Source organism: Palaemon carinicauda, chromosome 14 (assembly GCF_036898095.1).
Source record: "Palaemon carinicauda isolate YSFRI2023 chromosome 14, ASM3689809v2, whole genome shotgun sequence".
In the NCBI taxonomy this organism is placed as follows: Eukaryota; Metazoa; Arthropoda; class Malacostraca; order Decapoda; family Palaemonidae; genus Palaemon; species Palaemon carinicauda.
The window spans coordinates 110,994,939-111,017,384 of record NC_090738.1 but is presented as its reverse complement, the minus strand read 5'-3'; the positions used below and the strand labels follow the sequence as shown (position 1 = coordinate 111,017,384).

Below are 22,446 nucleotides of genomic sequence, written 5' to 3'. Positions count from 1 at the left end.
GCAATACAACTTGCTCCTGATGAGCCTCCTGTTTAGGTTCACATGTTGAAATACAAATGTGGTAGAAAAATGCCTTATTTCGACAAAGCAAAGGAGTGTTTGTGTCTGTTAAATATAATGTAGTAAAATGCTTGAAAATGACAGGGAATTTCTCTTAAACTTTTAGAATTAGCCTAGTAACTATACCTTTGCAATACCTATATCCTTGTATCTAAAGAATGCGCAATCAATTTTGTTACTTTGTAAGTGTGCTATGTGCTGAAGCTGAGTACAGCATACCAAAACACTAACTTGAATACAGGAATTGACTGTCTCCAGAATGAGGATAAAACAGCTTTCCTCATCTGTTATCACAATAAGCTATACAAAATATTTTCAACATGATTTAAGATGCTTATATACACTTTGTTTGCAACTCAGGCAACCAGATACCCATTTAAAAACATAAATATTCTAAAATTCTAAAAAATCACATTAAAATATAACACATTAATACTAATATTATTGACCTATATCCTGGTCAATTATAGGAGGTCGCCTTGACCTCAAAATAAATCTTTGGTTATTCTCAAGGTGTTGGTTCTCCTCAAAAACCCTTTCCGGCAAGGGTTGTTCTATTTCTGCACCAGCACCAACAGATGGTTCTGCTGTTGGAGGGATCTCTTCCTGAGGTCTATTCTGAGCCTGAACAATTAAGGCTTCACCAACCTCATTATCTCGTACAAGTTCCCTGTTACCACTATTCATATTCTCCCCCAAGATAACATCAATGTCTTCTCCATCCCACACTGGCACATCAGCATTTGCTTCATCTGCATTGGGATGATTTTCTTCTCCCTCATTCTCCCTTCTACTGCTATTGGAATTATCTGCGCGTGATGTTTCAATGTTATAAAGTGTTTCGTGGCAGAGTGGACACGAGTCTTGGATGTACAGCCACTTACGCAAGCAAACACTATGAAAGTAATGATTACATTTTGTAATCTTTGCACTGTGCAATCCTTGGAAACATATAGCACACACATCATCATGTTTCACTAACTGATCTTGGGTTGCCTCTGGTAGAGAGTTAATCTTATTCACTGCTGTTCGGCGTTTCATAAACACAGTCCAACCATTCCTGGCCTCACACCAAATGTTAAAATATGCATGGATGCACATCATAAATGCCCTTATAGAACCCCCGGACTCAAAAATATATATCCAGGCACCATTGAAAAATAAGAGAATACCAAAAATGAACTCTACACTATTTCCAAAAGCCCTAATGTAATAAACATAATCATCCAGTCTTTCCCAAAATGTACTACAATAGGCATCTACAAGGAATAATCCATATATAAGAAGAGAGACTAAAGTCTTCACTACAACTTGTACTGAAAAGGCAGATACAGCCAGCAGCCATGTAGATAATGGATACAATGACCACAAAACAAACAAGAGCATTACTGGTAAAAATACCAAAATAGAGCACACAACCAGAGCCCGTATGTGACGATAAAGAGCTGGATTGCGGCTTGCGCTAAGTGACATTAAGACTGGATTAACCATATTATGTATGAAATGTAACATAGCAGTGAATAGAAGGCAAAAGTTACGACACAAACGAACAAATCTCTTTTCTCCACCCATTACTGTGAGGCCACTCTGTTCAGCCAAAATGAAGAACAAAATAGCACACACAGTCCCCATGCTTCTCTCATCATCTTCCACTGTGAGGAGAATCATCTGGAACACCACACCGACATAATGACAGATGTAGGAAACAATACTTGTCATTCCCAAAAGAGCTACTGCAGTTTCGCATCCCTGTGTCATTATAGCCTTGAAAATTACATAGAAGTCTGCCATTGTCAATGAAAACAAGGACTGATATTCTCCTCTTACATACATGAATTCTCCTAGAAGACCTGCTAAATGCATTGCCATCCGTAGCAACCAAAATGTTCTCAAAACATTTGGGATGTTTAACCTCACCCATTCAGATTCCAAAAGTGAATGGAGTCCAAAGTCTCTCATTACTCTTTGAGCATAATGATAGCCCTCTAAAACAACATGAATACACTTCAGCAAATTAGAGAAGACTGTGTACTTTAGTACAGCCAATGGAAGTAATGCAGAAAGTAAAGGGATGCTAACAAGGATCCAATTTGGGACACAGAAAAATGAGAGTGCAGATGGTAATATAAAGGATACTATGAGCAGTTTCTGCAAGAGAGGGTAATGGGGTCCTGAATAAATCAAGGTAAAGAGATAGCCCAAAAACCCTTGGAAGATATAATTTGCACCAAGCGTGAAAATTGTACCTCCACTGTCAAATAGAGCTGTTGTATTGAGAGATAAAATATTGAGCATAACAGAAGGAAAACTAGACTCTGGACCAGATGTTAAGTACCTGATAGTAGCCACGTTTGCCTGATATCCAATTACAATTACAGCAAAGCTTATGATTACAAAATAAACTTTTATCAATCGTTGAGAACTAAGCAGAAAGGCAACTGTTGCTGTCGCATAAACTGAAAGAGAAAAATACAAATCTATTAGAACTACAGTATATATGTCTTCATACAAATCCATAACATATACTGTCCATTTTGTTTGCCATGAAATATTCCCAGATAGTAAAATTTTCTCTGAAAGATAAAAGCAGAATGTGGGTACCATAGCAGGTGAGTAGCGCAGATTTCAAGAAAGCCCTTTAGTCTTACATGTCAAACCAGCTTCATTCTTTATTTTGCTTGTGGATTAATAAAAGTTCCTCAGACTCATATCAGATATTTGTGATAATTAGCTTTATATTGCTAGTTGGTTCCCATTCAGTTTTCACTAACTATGCAGTAAGGCCAATAATGATATTAAGACTAAATGCCTTATAAGTAAAATAGTACATATTCTCAACAAGAGAACCCTACAACTTGGCCAGCAGTCACTCTGTCATAGCAGGAGAACTGGGAGGTTGAGTAACAAAAGCTCCTTTATAGCAAAACCTGGAGGCAAAGTTTCTCTTCATGATCCCCAGAGTTAAATCATCTAACGGAAGCTCATCTGCAGAAACTCTAGATATCATGGGAGAAACTAGAACCCAACCCTTGAATATTTCAAGTGATTCAATAAGGTTATTGACTTTCTTCTTTTGAGACAAGTAGTACTCCTTGCCCCTTGGCTCTATGATCAATTGCCTTTTATTAAATTGAAACAGGATTTCTCTTGATTTTAAAGGAGCTAGGACCAAAGATAAACACTTTATTTAGACAGGTAGCTTCTAGCTAAACTTATTTTAGTACTGAGATATGCACAAAAGAGGCCTTAGTTTAACAAACAAAAGGAATAGTCCAAAGAGATTTATCAGCTTTGCAGGAATTTCCTCAAACCTGCACCTTTTTACCAATCCTGATAAACCACATATCTTTGAACATATTTCATTGCATTTAGTTCAAGTTTTGATTTTTGAAGTTGCCACTAAACATGTTATTTTCATTAGTAAAATAAATTTTTGAATATACTTACCCGATAATCATGTAGCTGTCAACTCCGTTGCCCGACAGAATTCTACGGAAGGGATACGCCAGCGATCACTATACTAGAAGGGGGTGTACTCACCAGCGCCACCTGTGGCCAGGTACTGCAGTACTTCTTGTTGACACCACCTCAATTTTTCCTCGGTCCACTGGTTCTCTATGGGGAGGAAGGGTGGGTCAATTAAATCATGATTATCGGGTAAGTATATTCAAAAATTTATTTTACTAATGAAAATAACATTTTTCAATATTAAACTTACCCGATAATCATGTAGCTGATTCACACCCAGGGAGGTGGGTGAAAACCAGTGTACATGACTATAAGATAGCTAAGTATCCCGTATTTCATATTATCAGTTATTCAAAATAACAATGAAATTATAAGTACCTGGTAAGGAAGTCGACTTGAACCATTACTCTGCCTTTAATAAGTTCGTCTTCCTTACTGGGCGCAGCGTTCCTCTTAGGAGGCTGAACAACCCTAAGGTGCTGAAGTATACAGGGCTGCAACCCATACTAAAGGACCTCTACACAACCTCTAACCCAGGCGCTTCTCAAGAACGAATTGACCACCCGCCAAATCAAAAAGGATGCGGAAGGCTTCTTAGCCTACCGTAACAACCCAAAAAACAACAATAAAAGCATTCAAGAGAAAGGTTAAAAAAGGTTATGGGATTAAGGGAATGTAGTGGCTGAGCCCTCACCTACTACTGCACTCGCTGCTACGAATGGTCCCAGGGTGTAGCAGTTCTCGTAAAGAGACTGGACATCTTTAAGATAAAATGATGCAAACACTGACTTGCTCCTCCAATAAGTTGCATCCATAATGCTCTGCAGAGAACGGTTCTGTTTAAAGGCCATCGAAGTAGCTACAGCTCTCACTTCGTGGGTCCTTACCTTCAGCAAAGCAAGGTCTTCATCCTTCATGTGAGAATGGGCTTCTCTAATCAGAAGCCTTATATAATACGAAACTGCGTTTTTGGACATAGGCATCGAAGGTTTCTTGATTGCACACCATAAGGCTTCTGACTGTCCTCGTAAAGGTTTTGACCTATTAAGATAGTATTTCAGAGCTCTGACAGGGCAAAGAACTCTTTCTAGCTCGTTACCCACCATGTTGGAAAGGCTAGGAATTTCGAACGATCTAGGCCAAGGACGTGAAGGAAGTTCATTCTTAGCTAAAAATCCGAGCTGTAAAGAACATGTTGCTGATTCGGATGTGAACCCAATGTTCTTGCTGAAGGCGTGAACCTCACTAACTCTTTTAGCTGTTGCAAGGCAGACGAGGAAAAGAGTTTTGAGAGTAAGGTCTTTGAAGGAAGCTGACTGGAGAGGTTCGAACCTAGGAGACATAAGGAACCTTAAGACTACGTCTAGATTCCAGCCTGGAGTGGATAAACGACGTTCTTTAGAAGTCTCGAAAGATTTAAGGATGTCTTGAAGGTCCTTGTTGGAGGAAAGGTCCAAACCTCTGTGGCGGAGAACTGAAGCCAACATACTTCTGTACCCTTTAATCGTAGGAGCCGAAAGGGATCTCACATTCCTTAGATGTAATAGGAAGTCAGGTACTTGGGTTACAGAGGTATTGGTAGAGGAAACTGCATTGGCTCTGCACCAGCTTCGGAAGACTTCCCACTTGGATTGGTAGACTCTACGAGTGGATACCCTCCTTGCTCTGGCAATCGCTCTGGCTGCCTCCTTCGAAAAGCCTCTAGCTCTAGCGAATCTTTCGACAGTCTGAAGGCAGTCAGACGAAGAGCGTGGAGGTTTGGGTGTACCTTGTTTACGTGAGGTTGACGTAGAAGGTCCACTCTTAGAGGGAGAGTCCTGGGAACGTCGACCAGCCATTGTAGTACCTCTGTGAACCATTCTCTTGCAGGCCAAAGGGGAGCAACCAGCGTCAGCCGTGTCCCTTCGTGCGAGAGGAACTTCTGAATGACTCTGTTGATGATCTTGAACGGCGGGAATGCATATAGGTCGAGATGGGACCAATTCAGCAGAAAAGCATCCACGTGAACTGCTGCTGGGTCTGGAACTGGGGAACAGTACAAAGGAAGCCTCTTGGTCATGGAGGTGGCGAACAGATCTATCGTGGGCTGACCCCACAAGGTCCAAAGTCTGTTGCACACGCTCTTGTGAAGGGTCCATTCCGTGGGGATGACTTGATCTTTCCTGCTGAGGCGATCTGCTGAGACGTTCATGTTGCCCTGAATGAACCTCGTTACCAGAGTGAGATTTAGACTTCTTGACCAAATGAGGAGGTCCCTTGCTATCTCGTACAGCGTCCTCGAATGGGTCCCTCCCTGCTTGGAGATGTAAGCCAAGGCTGTGGTGTTGTCGGAGTTCACCTCCACCACCTTGTCTAACAGGAGGGACTTGAAGTTCATTAAGGCCAGATGAACTGCCAGCAGCTCCTTGCAGTTGATGTGGAGTGTTTCCTGTTCCTTGTTCCATGTTCCCGAGCATTCCTGTCCGTTCAAGGTCGCGCCCCAGCCCGAGTCTGATGCGTCCGAAAAGAGATGAAGATTGGGGGTCTGAATGGCTAACGATAGACCCTCCTTGAGAAGGATGTTGGTCTTCCACCACAAGAGAGTAGTCTTCATCTCTTTGGTGACAGGAATAGAGACTGCTTCGAGCGTCAAATCCTTGTCCCAGTGAGCTGCTAGATGGAATTGGAGAGGGCGGAGGTGGAGTCTCCCTAACTCGACGAACAGGGCTAACGATGACAGGGTCCCTGTTAGACTCATCCACTGTCTCACCGAGCAACTGTTCCTCTTCAGCATGCTCAGGATGCATTCTAGGGCTTGGCTTATCCTTGGGGCCGATGGAAAAGCCCGAAAAGCCTGACTCCGAATCTCCATTCCCAGGTAAACGATGGATTGAGAGGGAATGAGCTGGGACTTTTCTAAGTTGACCAGTAGACCCAGTTCCTTGATCAAGTCCAAAGTCCAGTTGAGACTCTCCAGACAGCGACGACTTGTGGGGGCTCTTAACAGCCAGTCGTCTAAATAAAGGGAGGCTCTGATGTCCGATAAGTGGAGGAATTTTGCAATATTCCTCATCAGAAGCGTAAACACCATAGGAGCTGTGCTTAGGCCAAAACACAGGGCTTGGAATTGGTACACAACCTTTCCAAAAACGAATCTCAGGAAAGGTTGGGAGTCTGGATGAATAGGAACGTGAAAGTAAGCGTCTTTCAGATCCAACGAGACCATCCAGTCCTCCTGCCTGACCGCTGCTAGGACCGACTTCGTCGTCTCCATAGTGAACGTCTGCTTGGTGACATAAGCATTGAGCGCGCTGACGTCCAGCACCGGTCTCCAACCTCCTGTCTTCTTGGCCACCAGAAAGAGACGTTTGTAGAAGCCCGGGGATTGATGGTCCCGGACTATCACCACTGCCTTCTTCTGTAACAGGAGCGACACCTCCTGGTGTAACGCTAGCCTCTTGTCCTTTTCCTTGTAGTTGGGAGAGAGGTTGATGGGAGAAGTGGTCAGAGGGGGATTGCGGCAGAATGGTATCCTGTAACCCTCCCTTAGCCACTTGACAGACTGGGAGTCTGCACCTCTTCTTTCCCAAGCTTGCCAGAAGGTTTTGAGTCTGGCTCCTACTGCTGTCTGGAGAGGAGGAGAGTCAGTGTTTGCCTTTTGAAGTCTTGGGACCTTTCTTAGACCTGCCCCTGGAAGAGTCTGGACGGGTACTTCCTCGGCTGGGGGCTCTGCCACGAAAGGGCGGAATAAATCTTGTAGCAGGAGTATCGGCTACTGGGGTGCGGTAAGTTCTGGGAACTGAAGGAGCAACCTTAGCCTTACGAGCTGAAGAGGCCACAAGGTCATGAGTGTCCTTCTGAATAAGGGCCGCAGACAAATCCTTGATAAGCTCTTCGGGGAACAGGAACTTAGAAAGCGGAGCAAAAAGTAGCTGAGACCTTTGACAAGGGGTGATGCCAGTAGAAAGAAAAGAGCAAAGTTGTTCCCTTTTCTTGAGTACTCCTGAAACAAACATTGAGGCAAGTTCGCCGGACCCATCCCGAATTGCTTTATCCATGCAGGACATTATAAGCATGGCTGAGTCCTTGTCAGCAGGGGCTGTCTTCTTGCTCAAGGCCCCCAGGCACCAGTCGAGAAAATTGAAAATCTCAAAGGCACGAAATATACCCTTTAAGAAGTGGTCTAAGTCGGAAAAGGTCCAGCAGACCTTAGAGCGCCTCATAGCCGATCTACGTGGAGAGTCGACCAAACTTGAGAAGTCAGCCTGGGCAGAGGCAGGGACTCCCAAGCCTGGTTCCTCTCCTGTGGCATACCATACGCCCGCCTTAGAAGTCAGCTTAGGTGGAGGGAACATAAAAGAAGTCTTCCCTAGTTGCTGTTTGGACTGCAACCAATCCCCTAACATTCTTAAAGCTCTCTTAGAGGATCTAGCAAAGACGAGCTTAGTATAGGCCGACTTAACAGGTTGCATGCCTAGCGAAAACTCAGATGGAGGAGAGCGAGGGGTAGCAGAAACAAAATGGTCCGGGTAAACCTCTCTGAAAAGAGCCAGGACCTTGCGAAAGTCAGTGGAGGGAGGAGAAGACTTGGGTTCCTCCACGTCCGAAGAGGGATCATCTAGGTGCGCAGCTTCCTCCTCAGAAACCTCATCACCTGAGTGGTGCGAAGCGAGAGGTAAAGTAACAGCGGTGTGCTGAACAGCAGAATCCTGACAAGCGGGTGCATAAACACTTGCGGTTTCATCCTCAAGTCTCTGTTGAAGAGGATGAGGGCTGGTAATGACAAAGTCAAGCGGTTGGGATGAAGGAGGTTCTGCGGCGGTTTGAGGAGCAAGTGTGGAGAGAGGCGACTGGATCAAAACCTGAGGTTGAGGCTGCAAAGACTGGTCAGGTAGAGTAGAAGAAGGTAGGTGCATGCGTTGAGGTGGCTGACTCCTAGCATGAGTTTCCTGTCTCAAGAGTTGCGCTTGCTTCAAGGGTTGAGGTGGATGCGCAGTAGCAGGTTCCTGTCTCACGAGTTGAGGTTCTTGAGGTGTGAGCTGCGAGAGTTGAGGTAGCGGCTGCGCAGAACGCAGTTCCTGTCTCACGAGTTGAGGTTCTTGAGGTGCTAGCCTCAAGAGTTGAGGCTCTCGCCTTGAGGAAAGTTGAGGTAGCAGCTGCGAGAGCTGAGGTGGCTGCCTCAAGGATGGTAGAGGTTGTCGTACCTCAAGAGGTTGTTGCCTCGAAGATGGTCTAACTGCAAGAAAATCTTGCCTCAAGGCATAAGACTCCTGTTCCAATTGTTGAGGTTGCCTTAAGGAAGGTGGAGGTTGCTGCACAACGCTGGTAACTGGCAACTCCGAACGCGGTAAGGTAGCTTGAGGAACCTCAACTTCATACGCCTGGCAGGCTGGACTGCGGAGAGGCGGAGCGCTCGCAGGAGGAGGTGTAACCTTCTCAGCCTGAAACTCACGCATTAAGACCGCAAGCTGCGACTGCATGGACTGCAGCAAAGTCATCTTGGGATCAACAGACGATAAGGTCTGTTGAGGCAAAGCCTTAACAGAAGATGAGGTCTGTTGAGGCATCGCCTTACCTCTCTTAGGAGGTGTGCAGTCACCTGATGACTGCGGAGAGTCAGAGCTAACCCAATGACTGCATCCGGGTTGTTGAACTCTTGAGGTCTGGACTTTACGTTTAAGAGGTCTTGAGACCTGAGTCCAGCGTTTTCTCCCCGAAATTTCTTCTGCAGACGAGGAAAATAAGGGCTCAATCGTCTGCGGGTGGGAGTGACGGTCTCTGTAAGACACGCCCGCAACCACCGAGGATACTTCTGTGCGCCGATCAAGGCCTGCCGAACCCTTTTGCCCTTCGACATTGCTTCTCCCCTGGGCTTGGGAGCTTGCAAGAGGTCCCGGACTGGGAGGACGACTGGCACGCACAGAAGTACCCTCACGCACAACACTGACACTGACACTAGCACTCGGCACCGCACTGACACTAGCACTCGGCACAGCACTGGCACTACCACTTCCCACTGCACTTTTGACCTTAAGCTCCTTGACGTCCGCCAAGAGGAACTTGTGGTCACTCACTACCGATTCCACTTTGTCACCTAAAGCCTGAATGGCACGCAAAACATCGGACATATCAGGCTGAGCACAAATAGTAGGTTCGGGGGTAGCCACTACAGGGGGAGGAAAAGGTTGAGGATCATAAGGTGAGGAAAAAAGCGAAGAGCGAGCAGAACTCCTCCTAACTCTCTCTCTCTCTAACTTAGTGGTATATTTAAGGAATCGAACAAACTCAAGTTCCGAAAGTCCGGCGCATTCCTCACATCGATCTTCCAACTGACAGGATCTTTCCCTACAGTCGGAACAAGCGGTGTGAGGATCAACCGAGGCCTTCGGAATACGCCTATTACAAGTCCTACATCGTCTATGGGGAGGGGCTTGTGAAAGGTCGGACATCTTGAATCAAAGAGCTAGTCAAGGGGGATTCCAAATCAAGCAAAAGATCGTTAACCATTAATCAAATCAAAATAAAAGCTATCTAAGCTAATAGAAAAGTTTCCAGTATAGCGAAAGCTGAAATCTTAGAGAAATACTTCACCAAAAACCGTGAACAAGACTCCAAAATTATAAGCGTATCCATGAACGTCTTGCCGGAAGCACGACAGAGGAAAAATTGAGGTGGTGTCAACAAGAAGTACTGCAGTACCTGGCCACAGGTGGCGCTGGTGAGTACACCCCCTTCTAGTATAGTGATCGCTGGCGTATCCCTTCCGTAGAATTCTGTCGGGCAACGGAGTTGACAGCTACATGATTATCGGGTAAGTTTAATATTGAAAAAGACAATATAAGGCTGTAGATCAGCCAAAGTGTGTTCCTAGATCCTTTTTCAGAGATTATAGGGCAAGATCCAAGATGGTGGCAGAACTTAGTGAGGGAGGTAAAATTAGTCCCTCCAGCTCCCAAGTTTTCTTTTTGGTGCCCTTCATGAAAGTTTAGGAAGTAAATTTGCAATATGGTATTTTCATAGAGCGGGGATCATATCACCACAAAAAATGCCTTGTATATCACTTAGAAGTTGATTACAATATTTCTTTATGCAGCATATTTCACAGACTGTGGGTATCATAACAAACATGAAAAATATAGCATAGCAGGTCTAAGACATCATGGAGACACAAAAGCAAAGTTGTTTTAATATAAATGCACTTTCTTTATATAAAAGTTTATCAATATCATATGGGTACAAGAGGAGGGACAAGATTGTGATAAAACAAATCTAGCTTTTATAACATGACACTAAAATTATTGTACCAATAAATGAATGATGAAGTTATGAAACCATTGTAGAACATATATCTTGGAAATTGAGTTTAAAGTGGGTTAAGGAACATCAAGTAAACATCACTAAGTCTTTTGCCCCTGAAAACACAATGTGATTCCTGGCTGCCACATCAGTAGAATAGGTTTTGCTATCGGAATGGTCAAAGTACTTGAATATCTGCTATGGTAACTGTGGGGAAAATACAACTATGGGCCCATTTCCTACCATCCAAAATAACAAGCTACTAGTGTATTACTTGGCCCTTTCAGATCTGGTTTCTTTCTTGCACATTTAGGGTAATCTGGTGGAGCATGATTTCCTTTTATAGCCATATCAAAGAAAGTCTGTGACAATGCATTAATCTCCAAGAATCCCAAATTCATATTAAGGAGCACGACTCTGCCCCACTAAAACAATTTTACTCAGGGGTTACTTGAAACTCTATCAACTTTTTTTCCTACAGATTTGATATAGAAACCATTTGAAAGATACTTCTATACAAAAAGTTCTGTAATGGAAATTCTCTTAGCCTTATTATTTTTTCTATCTATATTATTTTATCAATGTAAAGAGGTCACCTTTAAAGGTGGCCATTTTTTATAGGGATTTTTTTTTTAAGTAAATGTAAAGATTACAAGCTATGAAATTTCCTATCAATTTATGTTTTGAATGACAAAAATTAGTCAATATTAAAAAAGAAGATAATTTTTCTATATAAAATTTAATATTTTGACAAATTGGACTTCAAAGTTTTTTGTGGATATTAATTGAATAGACTTTAGTATGTACAGTAAAAAGTATAAATTTTTGGCAGTAATTTTTCTAACCACAAGGATGATAAAAAGATTAGGGACATACCCTAATCATTATATTTCAGGGTTATTTAGTAAAAAGTGGTGAGCCCCTTCCCTTAGATTGAAAAATATTGCGTCCCCAAACATATATACTGTATACACACTTCATGTACCAAATGCATACACAAGAGCAAAATTGGCTAACATAATATATTCTCATCTGTGTAGTTCTCTGGGAAAATTTTACACTTGGGCCAATCAATTATTGTTACTGACACTTTAAGCATCCTACAGCATAATCTTAATATAAAATTTGTAAATATGACAAATTCGAAGATAATTTGTATTTTTCCTAACTATACAAACCTTAGCTATTTATTAGAGGTTATTACTTTCGGCGTAGCTGAAATGACGAGCCATTAGAATTTTAACGAGGGTTTACTACCCCACCGCTAGTTAGCGAGGGGGTAGGGGGGTTAGCCTGCTACCCCCCCCACACACACACCTGTGCTTGAGCTCACTTTGCTTGGAGGTAGGACTTCAAGGGGGATAGGGCTGGCAGGCAAGTTTGATTAAATAGCTAAGGTTTGCATAGTTAGGAAAAAGACAAATTATCTACGAATTTGTCATTTGTTCCGTAACTGACACACAAACCACGCTATTTAATAGGGGTGACTCACCCATTAGGAAGGGTAGAAAGTCCCTTCCAGTACTGGCTTTTGGTTTTGCCCGGGGACTCAATATTTGAGTGTGTTCGCACTCAGCAATAAGGAGTCCCTGCACCTCGCTAGAACCTTGCTACGCAAGGACTGCAGCCTACGCAAGCTGTGTGTGAAGGTATAATAAAGTGTGACTCATCCTAAGAAGTTGACCTGTAGTCCCTTAGAAGGAAACTTTAGGCTAGGACTCTCCCAATACCACCTCGTCAGGGTATGGGGACGTGACAATATTATCTTAATACTCGGAACACAAGGAAACATGGTTTACCTGCAGTGGTTTGAGGTCAGCTGTGCAGAGAACCCAGGATGCTGCTTTCCCCAAGAGAGGGGAGGATGAAGAAAAGAGTAAAGGCCAGACAAATCTTTTCATTCATGCAGACTAAGACCGGGTAACAATGCCCTCAACCTTCTGCTACTTGTCCACTAAGGAGCCTGAGGTTTTAAACCAGCTGTTGTGCAGCCACCACAGGGCCAATAGAGAACGTATCGAGCCTCCTGTGAGTCACGTCGTGCAGGTAGTGGGCTGTGAATGTCGTCTGACGTTTCCACACCCCAGCTTGAAGGACCTGCGTCACTGAGAAATTTCTCTTGAAGGCCAGGGACATAGCTATGCCCCTGACATCATGTGCTCTAGGGCGACGTGATGGAGGAGGGTCTGGATTCAGGGACAGATGGATCACCCTACGAATCCATGCCGAGATGGTGTTCTTGGTGACCCTCCTCTTAATCCTCCCAGTGCTAACAATGCTTGTACCTGGGGACGAACTGCAGCCGTTCTTCTGAGATATAGCCTCAGACTCCTTACTGGGCACAGTAGGAGAAGGTCTGGGACATCTGTTACAGAACGGAGACTCGAATCGCACCAAACTCAGGGACGAATTTGAACGTTACCTCACCCCCGTACCCTTGCATGGGCGATGTCATATGAGAGACCATGAAGTTCACTGACTCGCTTGGCCGAAGCCAAAGCTAGTAAGAACACCGTCTTCCAAGTTAGGTGGCGAACTGAAGCCTGGCGTAATGGTTCATAGTGAGGTCTCTTAAGAGACCTGAGAACTCGAACCACGTTGCATGGAGGAGGTCTCACATCCGGCTGAGGGCGGGTAAGTTCATAACCTCGTATGAGTAGGGAAAGTTCCAGCGAGGAAGAAAAGATCATTCCTTTGAGCCTGAAGGCTAGACTTAAGGCTGAGCGATAGCCTTTCACCGCCAAGACTGAAAGGCGCATTTTCTTCCCGCAAATACACGAGGAACTCCACTATTGCTGGAATAGTGGCATCAAGTGGAGAGATACCCCTTCCACGACACCAACCACAGAAGACTTTCCACTTTGCCTGGTAGACAGATGCGGATGATTTTCGCAGATGTCCAGACATCCTAATCGCAAATGGTTGCGAAAAATACTCTCTCAGCGAGGAGATGCTGGATAGTCACCAGGCGTGAAGTTGTAGCGAAGCTACGGCTTTGTGGAAGATGCTGGCATGTGGTTGTCTGAGTAGATCCTGTCATGGAGGGAATTCTCTCGGAAGTTCCGTTAGGAGTTGCAGAAGGTCCGGAAACCATTCCACGTGATGCCATAGCGGAGCTATGAGGGTCATTGAAAGATTGACCGATATTCTGGTCTTGTTGAGCACCCTCCTCATCAGACAGAACGGGGGAAAGGCGTACACGTTGATGTTGTCCCACTGTTGTTGGAAGGCATCTTGCCAGAGCGCCTTGGGATCCGGGACTGGGGGGAAGTACAGTGGAATCTTGAAGATCAGCGCTGTCGCGAACAGATCCACAGTCCGGGAACTCCACAAAGTCAGGACTTTGTTGGCTACTAGATGACACAAAGACCACTCGGTACTCACTATCTGAGACATTCTGCTCTGATTGTCGGCGAGCACATTCCTCTTGTCTGGAATGAAACGCCCCGATAGTAGAATCGAGCGGACTTCGGTCCATCTCAGTATCTCTACTGCAAGATGGGATAGCTGCTTCGAAAAGGTACCTTCTTGCTTGTTGATGTAAGCCACTACTGTGGTGTTGTCGCTTATCACCACAGTTTGACCTGCAAGGTATTGTTGGAACTGATGAAGGGCCAACAAACCGGCCTTCGTCTCTAGACGATTTATATGGAGGCACTTTTTTTATTCTGACCACAGGCCTGAGGTACTGTGGTACAGAACGTGGGGCCCCCCCGCTTTCTTTGAGGCATCCGAAAACAGCATTAAATCCGGGGGAAAGGACGAGAAGATCCACTCCTCTTCGTAGGTTCTCGTCTGTCTGTCCGGGGAATCGCAACCTTGATTCCACCGAGACTTGAGCCGCCACTGGAGAGATCTCATCCTGAGGCAACCGTTGGGAACTAGACGAGCCAAGGATGAAAGGTGACCAAGGCGACGTAACCACGATTGGGTTGGAAGCTCTTCTCATCTGAGGAAAGGGCTTGCGACCCCTCTCAGCCTTGCTATCCTGTCGTCTGATGGGAAGGCTTTGTGGAGATTGGTGTCTATAATCATGCCTAGGTAAACCAGTCTTTGAGTGGGAAGCAGAGAGGACTTCTCAAGATTTACCATGATCCCCAGATCCTGGCAAAGTCCTAGAAGTTTGTCTCGGTGTCGAAGAAGGGATGACTCCGAGTCGGCTAGGATCAGCCAGTCATCCAGATAACTGAGGAGACGGATGCCGATCCTGTGTGCCCACGATGATATTAGGGTGAACACTCTGGTGAAACCCTGTGGTGCTGTGGAGAGACCGAAACACAGCACCTTGAACTGGTACCCCTTGTTGTCTAGGCTGAATCCTAAGTACTTCCTTGAAGACGGATGGACTGGGATCTGGAAGTACGCGTCCTTCAGATCCAGTATACACATGAAGTCTTACGGTTTCACTGCAAGTCTGACCGTGTCTGAGGTCTCCCTCCATGCTGAACGGAGTTTGCTTTAATCTGGACCTCTGCCCGAGGGGCCCGCCCCCTTGCTGATCCCATGGCAAGGGAGCTAAATGACACCGGATTCGTCCTCAGGGGCGGTAGAGATGTTGTGAACGGGATGCAATATCCCTGACTGATTATGGAAATCGTCCAGGAATCGGCCCCGAGTTGCTGCCACCTGTCTGCGCAACCTTGTAGGCATCCCCCCACTGGCGGACATGCAGGGGGACTGCCAATCCAAGGGTTTGCAACATCGGCTGCTCCCTCTAGGATTCTTCCCTCCCCTGGAAGACTTCTTGCCTTTCTTGTCCTTGACCGGAAAGGGCTCAGACACCAGTGTCTTCGCTGCCATTGTCGGTTTTGTGGTCTTGGTGGGACGTGGCTGCTGGGGTGCTGGAGGTTTATAGGGCTTGAATGTCAAAGCCCTATGTAGGAGGGAGTCTTGGTGACTTCCTCCACCTCTCAGCAGCCTACTCCACGTCCTTAGGCTCAAACAGGTTCGTTCCCATAACGGAAGAATGTCTGAGCCTGAAGATTTCGGTGCTAGGGGCCTCCCGGTACTGTCTTGGAGTCCTTCGACTCCCTCCTGGGAGGGATGCAGGACTCCAACAACGATGGAAGCAGGCTCTTCTCCACCCTTATTCAAGAAGACTTTACCGCGCGAGGTGGGGTTTCCCTCAATGGTGTCATGGGGGAACGTCTCACCTCACGTGACTCACGAGGACGGGAAATCCTCGTCCGAAGGGGAGGGAGAAAAAGTCTGAGGGTAGGAGGGTGCCTGCCTCGAAGATTTACAAGGAGACAGCTTCGTTCTCGGTGAAGTTACCGCATCTGAAACTCCTCTTTTCCTCTTCAGCCTGTGCTACCGCTCTGATTAGAACCACAAACCAGGGCTGCCGGCTGACGGCTGCGCTGTCAGACACTCCCTCTAAAGAGGGGGTTGCCTGTAAGGAGAAAGAAGATAAGGAAGAAATGTCCCTGGACCTTTCTAGAACCTTCCCCCCTACCGGCGAGCGCGCTGTTCTGCGCTTGGGGGGGTAATGCGGTGATGGCGACCTTACCGCGCGTTGTCCTGCAGCCTCGCGCGTGGGAGGGTATTGGCGATTGTGCTGGGGAGTGCGCTAGCGCTCGCGTGATGAGGAATACCCGGGGCTCGCGGGCGGGAAACTGCTGGCGCGCTCACGCGCGCGAGGGTGCTTGCACAAGCGCGTGGGCGTGCGGGCGAGACTTCTTAGAGTGCGCAGGAATCAGATTGCGCGTTGGCGAGGGATGGCGCGTTGGCGAGCGATGGCGCGTTCGGCAAGCGATGGCTCGCTGGCGGGAATCGCGCTGGCGCTCGAGCGATGGAAAATCGCTGGTTCGCGCGCGGGCGAACACAGGTTCACGTGTGCGTGAGCGCGTGGGCGTAAGGGCGAGCGCAGGCGGCCGGGAGACCGATGGCGCGTAAGCGAGCGATGGCGCGACCTGGCGAGCAATACCTCGTTGGCGAGCGATGGCGCGTGGTCAAGCGATGGCGTGTTTGGTAAGCGATGGCGCGTTGGCAAGCGATGGCGCGTTGGCAAGCGGTGGCGCGTTGGCAAGCGATGGCGCGTAGCGACCGCTCGCGTACAAGAGAGTTAACGCGTGGGCGCGTAGGAAACCTATGACGATTAAAGCGTTGGCGTTGAAAACGCTTGCGCGAAGGCGACGAATCACGCGGGCGCGTAGAGGATCGTTGGTGCGTAAGGAGAGCCCAGGGATGCCTGTGAGCGCCTGTGCGCTAACTTAAGTATCTCTTGGGCGGCGGTGAAATAGAGGCGCTGTAAGTCCAGAAGTACCTGTGAGCGCCTGTGCGCTAGCGAAGGAACTTCTTGAACTGCGTGACGAGGCAGGAACCAGGAGATCGTAGGAGCGTAGTTGTGTGGCCAGCTGAGAAATGCGCGGCCAGACGTATGAGAGATCGTCGGCGAGGAGGCGAAGGAATAACTCCTTGCCTGCGCCCAGATCCGAAGATCATGGGCGCGTGGGCGAACGATGGCGCGTATGCGCATATCAGGAAGGTGCCCAGATGCGAAGATCATGGGCGCGTGGGCGAACGATGGCGCGTATGCGCATATCAGGAAGGTGCCCAGATCCGAAGATCATGGGCGCGTGGGCGAACGATGGCGCATATGCGCATATCAGGAAGGTGGCGCAGATGCGAGCTGGCGAGCAGGTGCACGTGGAGTTCAGTGAAGAACAACCTCCATGCTTGCGCCCAGATCCGGAGATCGTGGGCGCGATGGCGAACGTTGGCGCGCACGAGTAGGCGATCATGGGCGTTCAGGAGACCGTAGGCGCGCATAACGCGTAGCCGCACAGGAAGTCTCAGAAGAGTTGGCGATCAGGTTGATTCAGCAGAAGTCTGGTCCACAGCAGGAGACTTGCGCCCAGATCCGGAGATCGTGGGCGCGAGGGCGCGTTTGCGCACATCAGGAACGTTTGCGAACTACTGTGCGCAGTAGAACGAGGTAGCACAGGTAAAAAAACCTGGTACCAAAGGGTTTACTCACATGTGAGATAAGCCCTTAGCCCCGAAGGGACCGGCGTCCGTTTGGAAAACGGGATGGAGGCGCCCACTGCGCTACTGCGTCCAGAAACGGAGAAGGAAGACAAGAAGATCTGGCAGGTGTCGAAGATCGCAGGTCTAGAGAAGCAGCAGCAACAGTCTGTTCTCGTCGAGGAGGATCCTCTGCGGCGAAGATGAGGACGACCACGGTCAGGAGCACCATCATCGGTCCTCCGAAGAGGAGTCTCTGTTAATGAACTCCCCCGAGGGGGAGAGACACTCGCAGGAGAGACCGTTGGAGTCAGCTGCCCCCTCGAAGATGTTCGGAGGGGGGAACTGAGCCTTCAGCAACAACAGCAGTAGGGTCTCTATGAGTGTCCTCTCTCGCGAACGAGAAAGAGGAACACTTCGTAGAAGAGACTTATGAAGGCGCCCCTTAGGGCCGTTGGATCAGCAAGCTGATCATAAAGAGCAACCCTCTGAAGAGGAGCTCCTGCAGTTGCTCAGCCCCTTGAGCGTAGCTGCAAGTGCGACCGCTCAGCACCAAGAGCAGAATCGTACGAACACCATGGTCCGGCCTTGCAACCGCTTAGCCCCTTGAGCATGGTTACAAAAGCGGAAGCTCAGCACCAAGAGCATAACTGCCCGAGGACCAGAAGAAAAAAAAAAAAAAAAAAAAAAAAAATTAAGGTAGAAGAAACCATCCTGAAGGGAAAAAACTCAAACCTGGGAAGGGAACCTCCCTCGGAAGGGAAGAACCCACCCAAGGAGGCAAACCTCCTGAGCGTTCTATATGAACTAAGGAGCTGACAGTTGTCACGGGAGAACTTCTAGGAGAAGGAACACGCCCATGACGAAGTCGTAGAGGAGGCGGCAACGGCAGACTCCCCAGGACCCAACAGGACAGCTCTGCTTCGTAGGCACATTAGGCAAATGAAAAACTAGATAGTTAACTGTGAAAATAAAACAATTACAGTAGTTAACATTAATTCCCCCAGGGGAACTCCGAAGAGGAACCCCCGCGGGAAAAGAATATAAGAATTACACACAGGAATGCGCCCTCCTCCCACACTGCCACTCATGGGAAGAGGGAGGGAAGGCAGAGCACTGTAACAAAACAGAATTAAAACAATTATAAATATGTAATTCAACTAAGAATGTTACTAATCGTAAGAACGAATGAACCCCGAAGGGAAGCGTTCTACACAGAAGCTGAAAAGTTAACAAATGCAATTGGATTTAAATAAAAAATAGACAAAATAAACGGAAGCAATTCAACCCGCAACGGGAAGGAAGCTACCGTAATACGTAGTAATAATAAAAGGGTGAACAAACTCAAGGAGAGAGAGAGAGACCGTAGTCAAACAAAACTCCCAAGTTCCCCACGCTGATAGACCAAGTTCCCCGTAGGGAAGGAGGAACAGCAGAGAAACATATTAGTAAGTAGAGTCCAGCGATGACGATTCCCCACGGCGCCCGCCGAAGGGAGACCGAAGGACCAAGGGAGAGATCGCGACCCATGAAAAGTCACCGTAGTGGCCTGAGACCACACGGAGAAGTTGTCGTACAATGAGTGGACTTCCTACACACACACACACACACAGCACAAACACTGAAAAGGAAACTTACTGTATTTCTATACTCAAATATATAAATAAACATAAGAATGTTTACAGTGAACCCTCGCTACTTCGCGGTTCGACCATCGCGGATTCACCACTTCGCGGATTTTTTCCATAACCCATATATATACAGTAACATATATATATATATATATATATGTATGCATGTATTTATGTATACCGTATATGTATGTATGTATATATGTAGGTATGTATATATGTAGGTATGTATATGTGTATACATATAAATATATATATATATATATATATATATATATATATATATATATATATATATATATATATATATATATATATATATATATATATATACACACACACACACACATATATATATATATATATATATATATATATATATATATATATATATATATATATATATATATCTAAAGTAGGAAGATGTGATGTAGTTCTAAGGGAATAGTATGGGAAATATGTCTGGGTAATAAGCAAAGCTCTACCTCCAGTTTGTTTCTTCATTATGATCAGAGATAAACGTAAACAAAACATTGGTTGCCATTTTTTAACGTGCTTTTTAGCGTGTTTAGGAAACGCATGATATAAAATTGCCTTTAATATTTGTGCCTGTTTTAGTTTAGGGTACTATAGTACATGCATTAAGAGTTCTGTACATCAAAGGGTAGTTTGTTAACAGTACTACGTACAAGGGAAGGTTTTAAAAGTCTGAATATACATGTTGAATAAATAGGTAAATATGGTGTCACTACTTCGCGGATTTTCACCTATCGCGGCCGCGTCTGGAACCTATCTACCGCGATAAACGAGGGTTCACTGTACATATATATTAAGTATAAAAAAAGTAAGTAATTAGTAAGACAAAGCATTAATGGCTGCCATGCAAGGACGGGACAGAGACGTCTGTTCATTGTCCGAGCCAAAAGTGAAGTGAAGCAGTTCACCGGTGTGTGAGGGGGGAGGGGTAGCTAGCTACCACTACCCTACCCCCCTGCTAACTAGCGCGGGGGTAATACACCCTCGTTAAATTCTAATGGCTCGTCCTTTTAGCTACGCCGAAAGTAATCCCTATGTAAATAGCATGGTTTGTATTTCGGTTACGGAACAAACGCCATTTGAAAAAGCAAAATGCTACAAGCCCAGGTGTTTACCTTCATTGCAATTAATTATCTTCTTTTTTATCCAGTTTTTTAATTATATTTTTGCAAAATGTGAGACTTCTGAGGGCACACAATTACCTTTTCTGTTGATATACTTTTATAAAGAAGCCAGTTGCTAAAAATATTCTTTTAAATTGGCTCAGGAAGATCTTAAAAGCCTATGTGAGAAAAGATGAGGCTTCCCAAGTGAAGTTTTGGCACAGAAAATTACCCTTCCCAAGTGAAGTTTTGGCACAGAAAATTACCCTTCCCAAGTGAAGTTTTGGCACAGAAAATTACCCTTCCCAAGCAAAGTTTTGGCACAGAAAATAAGCCACACCTATTGCACAGAACTTTTATAATTGCTTTAGACACTGATACCAATTGCAGGTTATTGGAGGTATCAGCTAAAATTCACAGATTATTTTGAAGAGAAATACCCCTCAGGTGGTTGAACTTATATCTTTTAAACCCTGTGGTGGTAGCAGTACAGCAGTTAATTAATGTTTCTGGGAAAGGCTTCAGGCAAGTTGTACAATCTCATTCTTTTTCTTATTTTTCCCCTCACTCCTATTCTAGTATCTTAAATGCTGTTGACTACCGTGTTATCTCCCTCTACAACCCACACAATGTATACCTCTAGATGTTGACATATACATCCACACTCTATACAATATACATAATTCCTCTTATTTCCACTGCACGGCCTTGCACATATATGCAACTCTATTTTGATGAAAAAAGTTAGCTTATATCTCTTATCTCATACATCAATCAAATCTATCAATTATCAATCAGCAGGCTTGACAAATTACATGAGTTATGAGTTTGTAATGAAATATAATTTACTGTTTTGAATAATTAGTATTTAAATACTTATTGAGGATTTCCCCCATCCCACATTCCAGTTGTTAAACAATTAACTATGAAAAGAAGGTATCTTGGCTGATAGCCATAACTCTATAGATCTGGCTGCGTATGAGAGCTACTCACCTAACAGTATTGACATTCTTCTCCCTTCAGAAGAGATTTTTGTTCAAGAGCTTTCCATGACAAAGAAAATGGACACTATTAAGTTAGAACTTTGCCTAAAACAATTTACAGTACAGTATTTTGTTTTCGAAATTTCATATCTTCATGAAACATATTAATGATAATTCTCATCATGTGATATATTGAACAAAGCAGCAATTTTATTATACAATCAAAATATCTGAAACCTTTAAGGAAAGAGATCAAGTAAAAATTATACTCACTAAACACAAACATCAATATTCTGGCAATTGCAGGTGTAATGGATGTGATAAAAGAATATTCATCCATATTCCAAATGGTCTCATTTTCTACTGGAAAAATCTTCTCGTCACCCCCAAGATGACCAAAGCCCTCAGCATTCATGAATGGATTCTCATCGCGCAGGAAGTCTGAATAGTCACTGAATTGAATAAAATATGAACAAAGCTTAATAGAAAGGATCAAGTGACATTAGTCAGATAATACAACATAAATACAGTACAGTATACCAAAAAATTATATAGAGTATCAATTATGCAGTCAACTAATAGTTATAGTTAACAGAATTATCTAAACATACTTATATTGAGAGGATGGACTTATAAGGAAGAATTATGCCTACTGAGCTTCCACCTTTATTCTGTTCTTTGTGTTTTGGTTATAGAATCAACCCTCACCGTGGTTGAATATCACTTAGCCTCAGATTCTCTGTAACTTTAGATAGCTTACTTATGAGGTAAGAATGAAAAGAAATAAGTCCATATACTTATATCTGGACTTCTTTGAGATCTGCTGGAAAGTACTGCATCTCTATACAGTATTGCAATAAAGATGTTTTCTCAACAACGGTATGAGGAAATGTGTTACCCTGATCTCATCTTCTGCCAAAGCAT

At 45.2% G+C, this 22,446-nt stretch overlaps 1 protein-coding gene across 1 annotated transcript; it reads right to left on the bottom strand.

Moving 5' to 3' along the window:
* Nucleotides 1-428: 428 nt before the first annotated feature.
* Nucleotides 429-21,970, bottom strand: LOC137653614 (protein TRC8 homolog). The gene is made up of 2 exons (XM_068387168.1): nucleotides 21,796-21,970; nucleotides 429-2,516 (listed from the first exon to the last, which is right to left on the bottom strand). Exons 1-2 carry the CDS (start codon nucleotides 21,935-21,937, stop codon nucleotides 502-504), a joined length of 2,157 nt encoding a protein of 718 aa, XP_068243269.1. The 5' UTR covers nucleotides 21,938-21,970; the 3' UTR covers nucleotides 429-501.
* Nucleotides 21,971-22,446: the final 476 nt, after the last annotated feature.

Excerpts from the sequence above, each read along its gene's own strand:
- LOC137653614 (XM_068387168.1), bottom strand. The coding sequence starts at position 21,937 with ATGAATGCTGAGGGCTTTGGTCATCTTGGGGGTGACGAGAAGATTTTT. Across the intron at positions 2,517-21,795 it reads AATATTGATGTTTGTGTTTA|TTTATGCGACAGCAACAGTT; the intron begins GTGAGTATAATT and ends TTTCTCTTTCAG.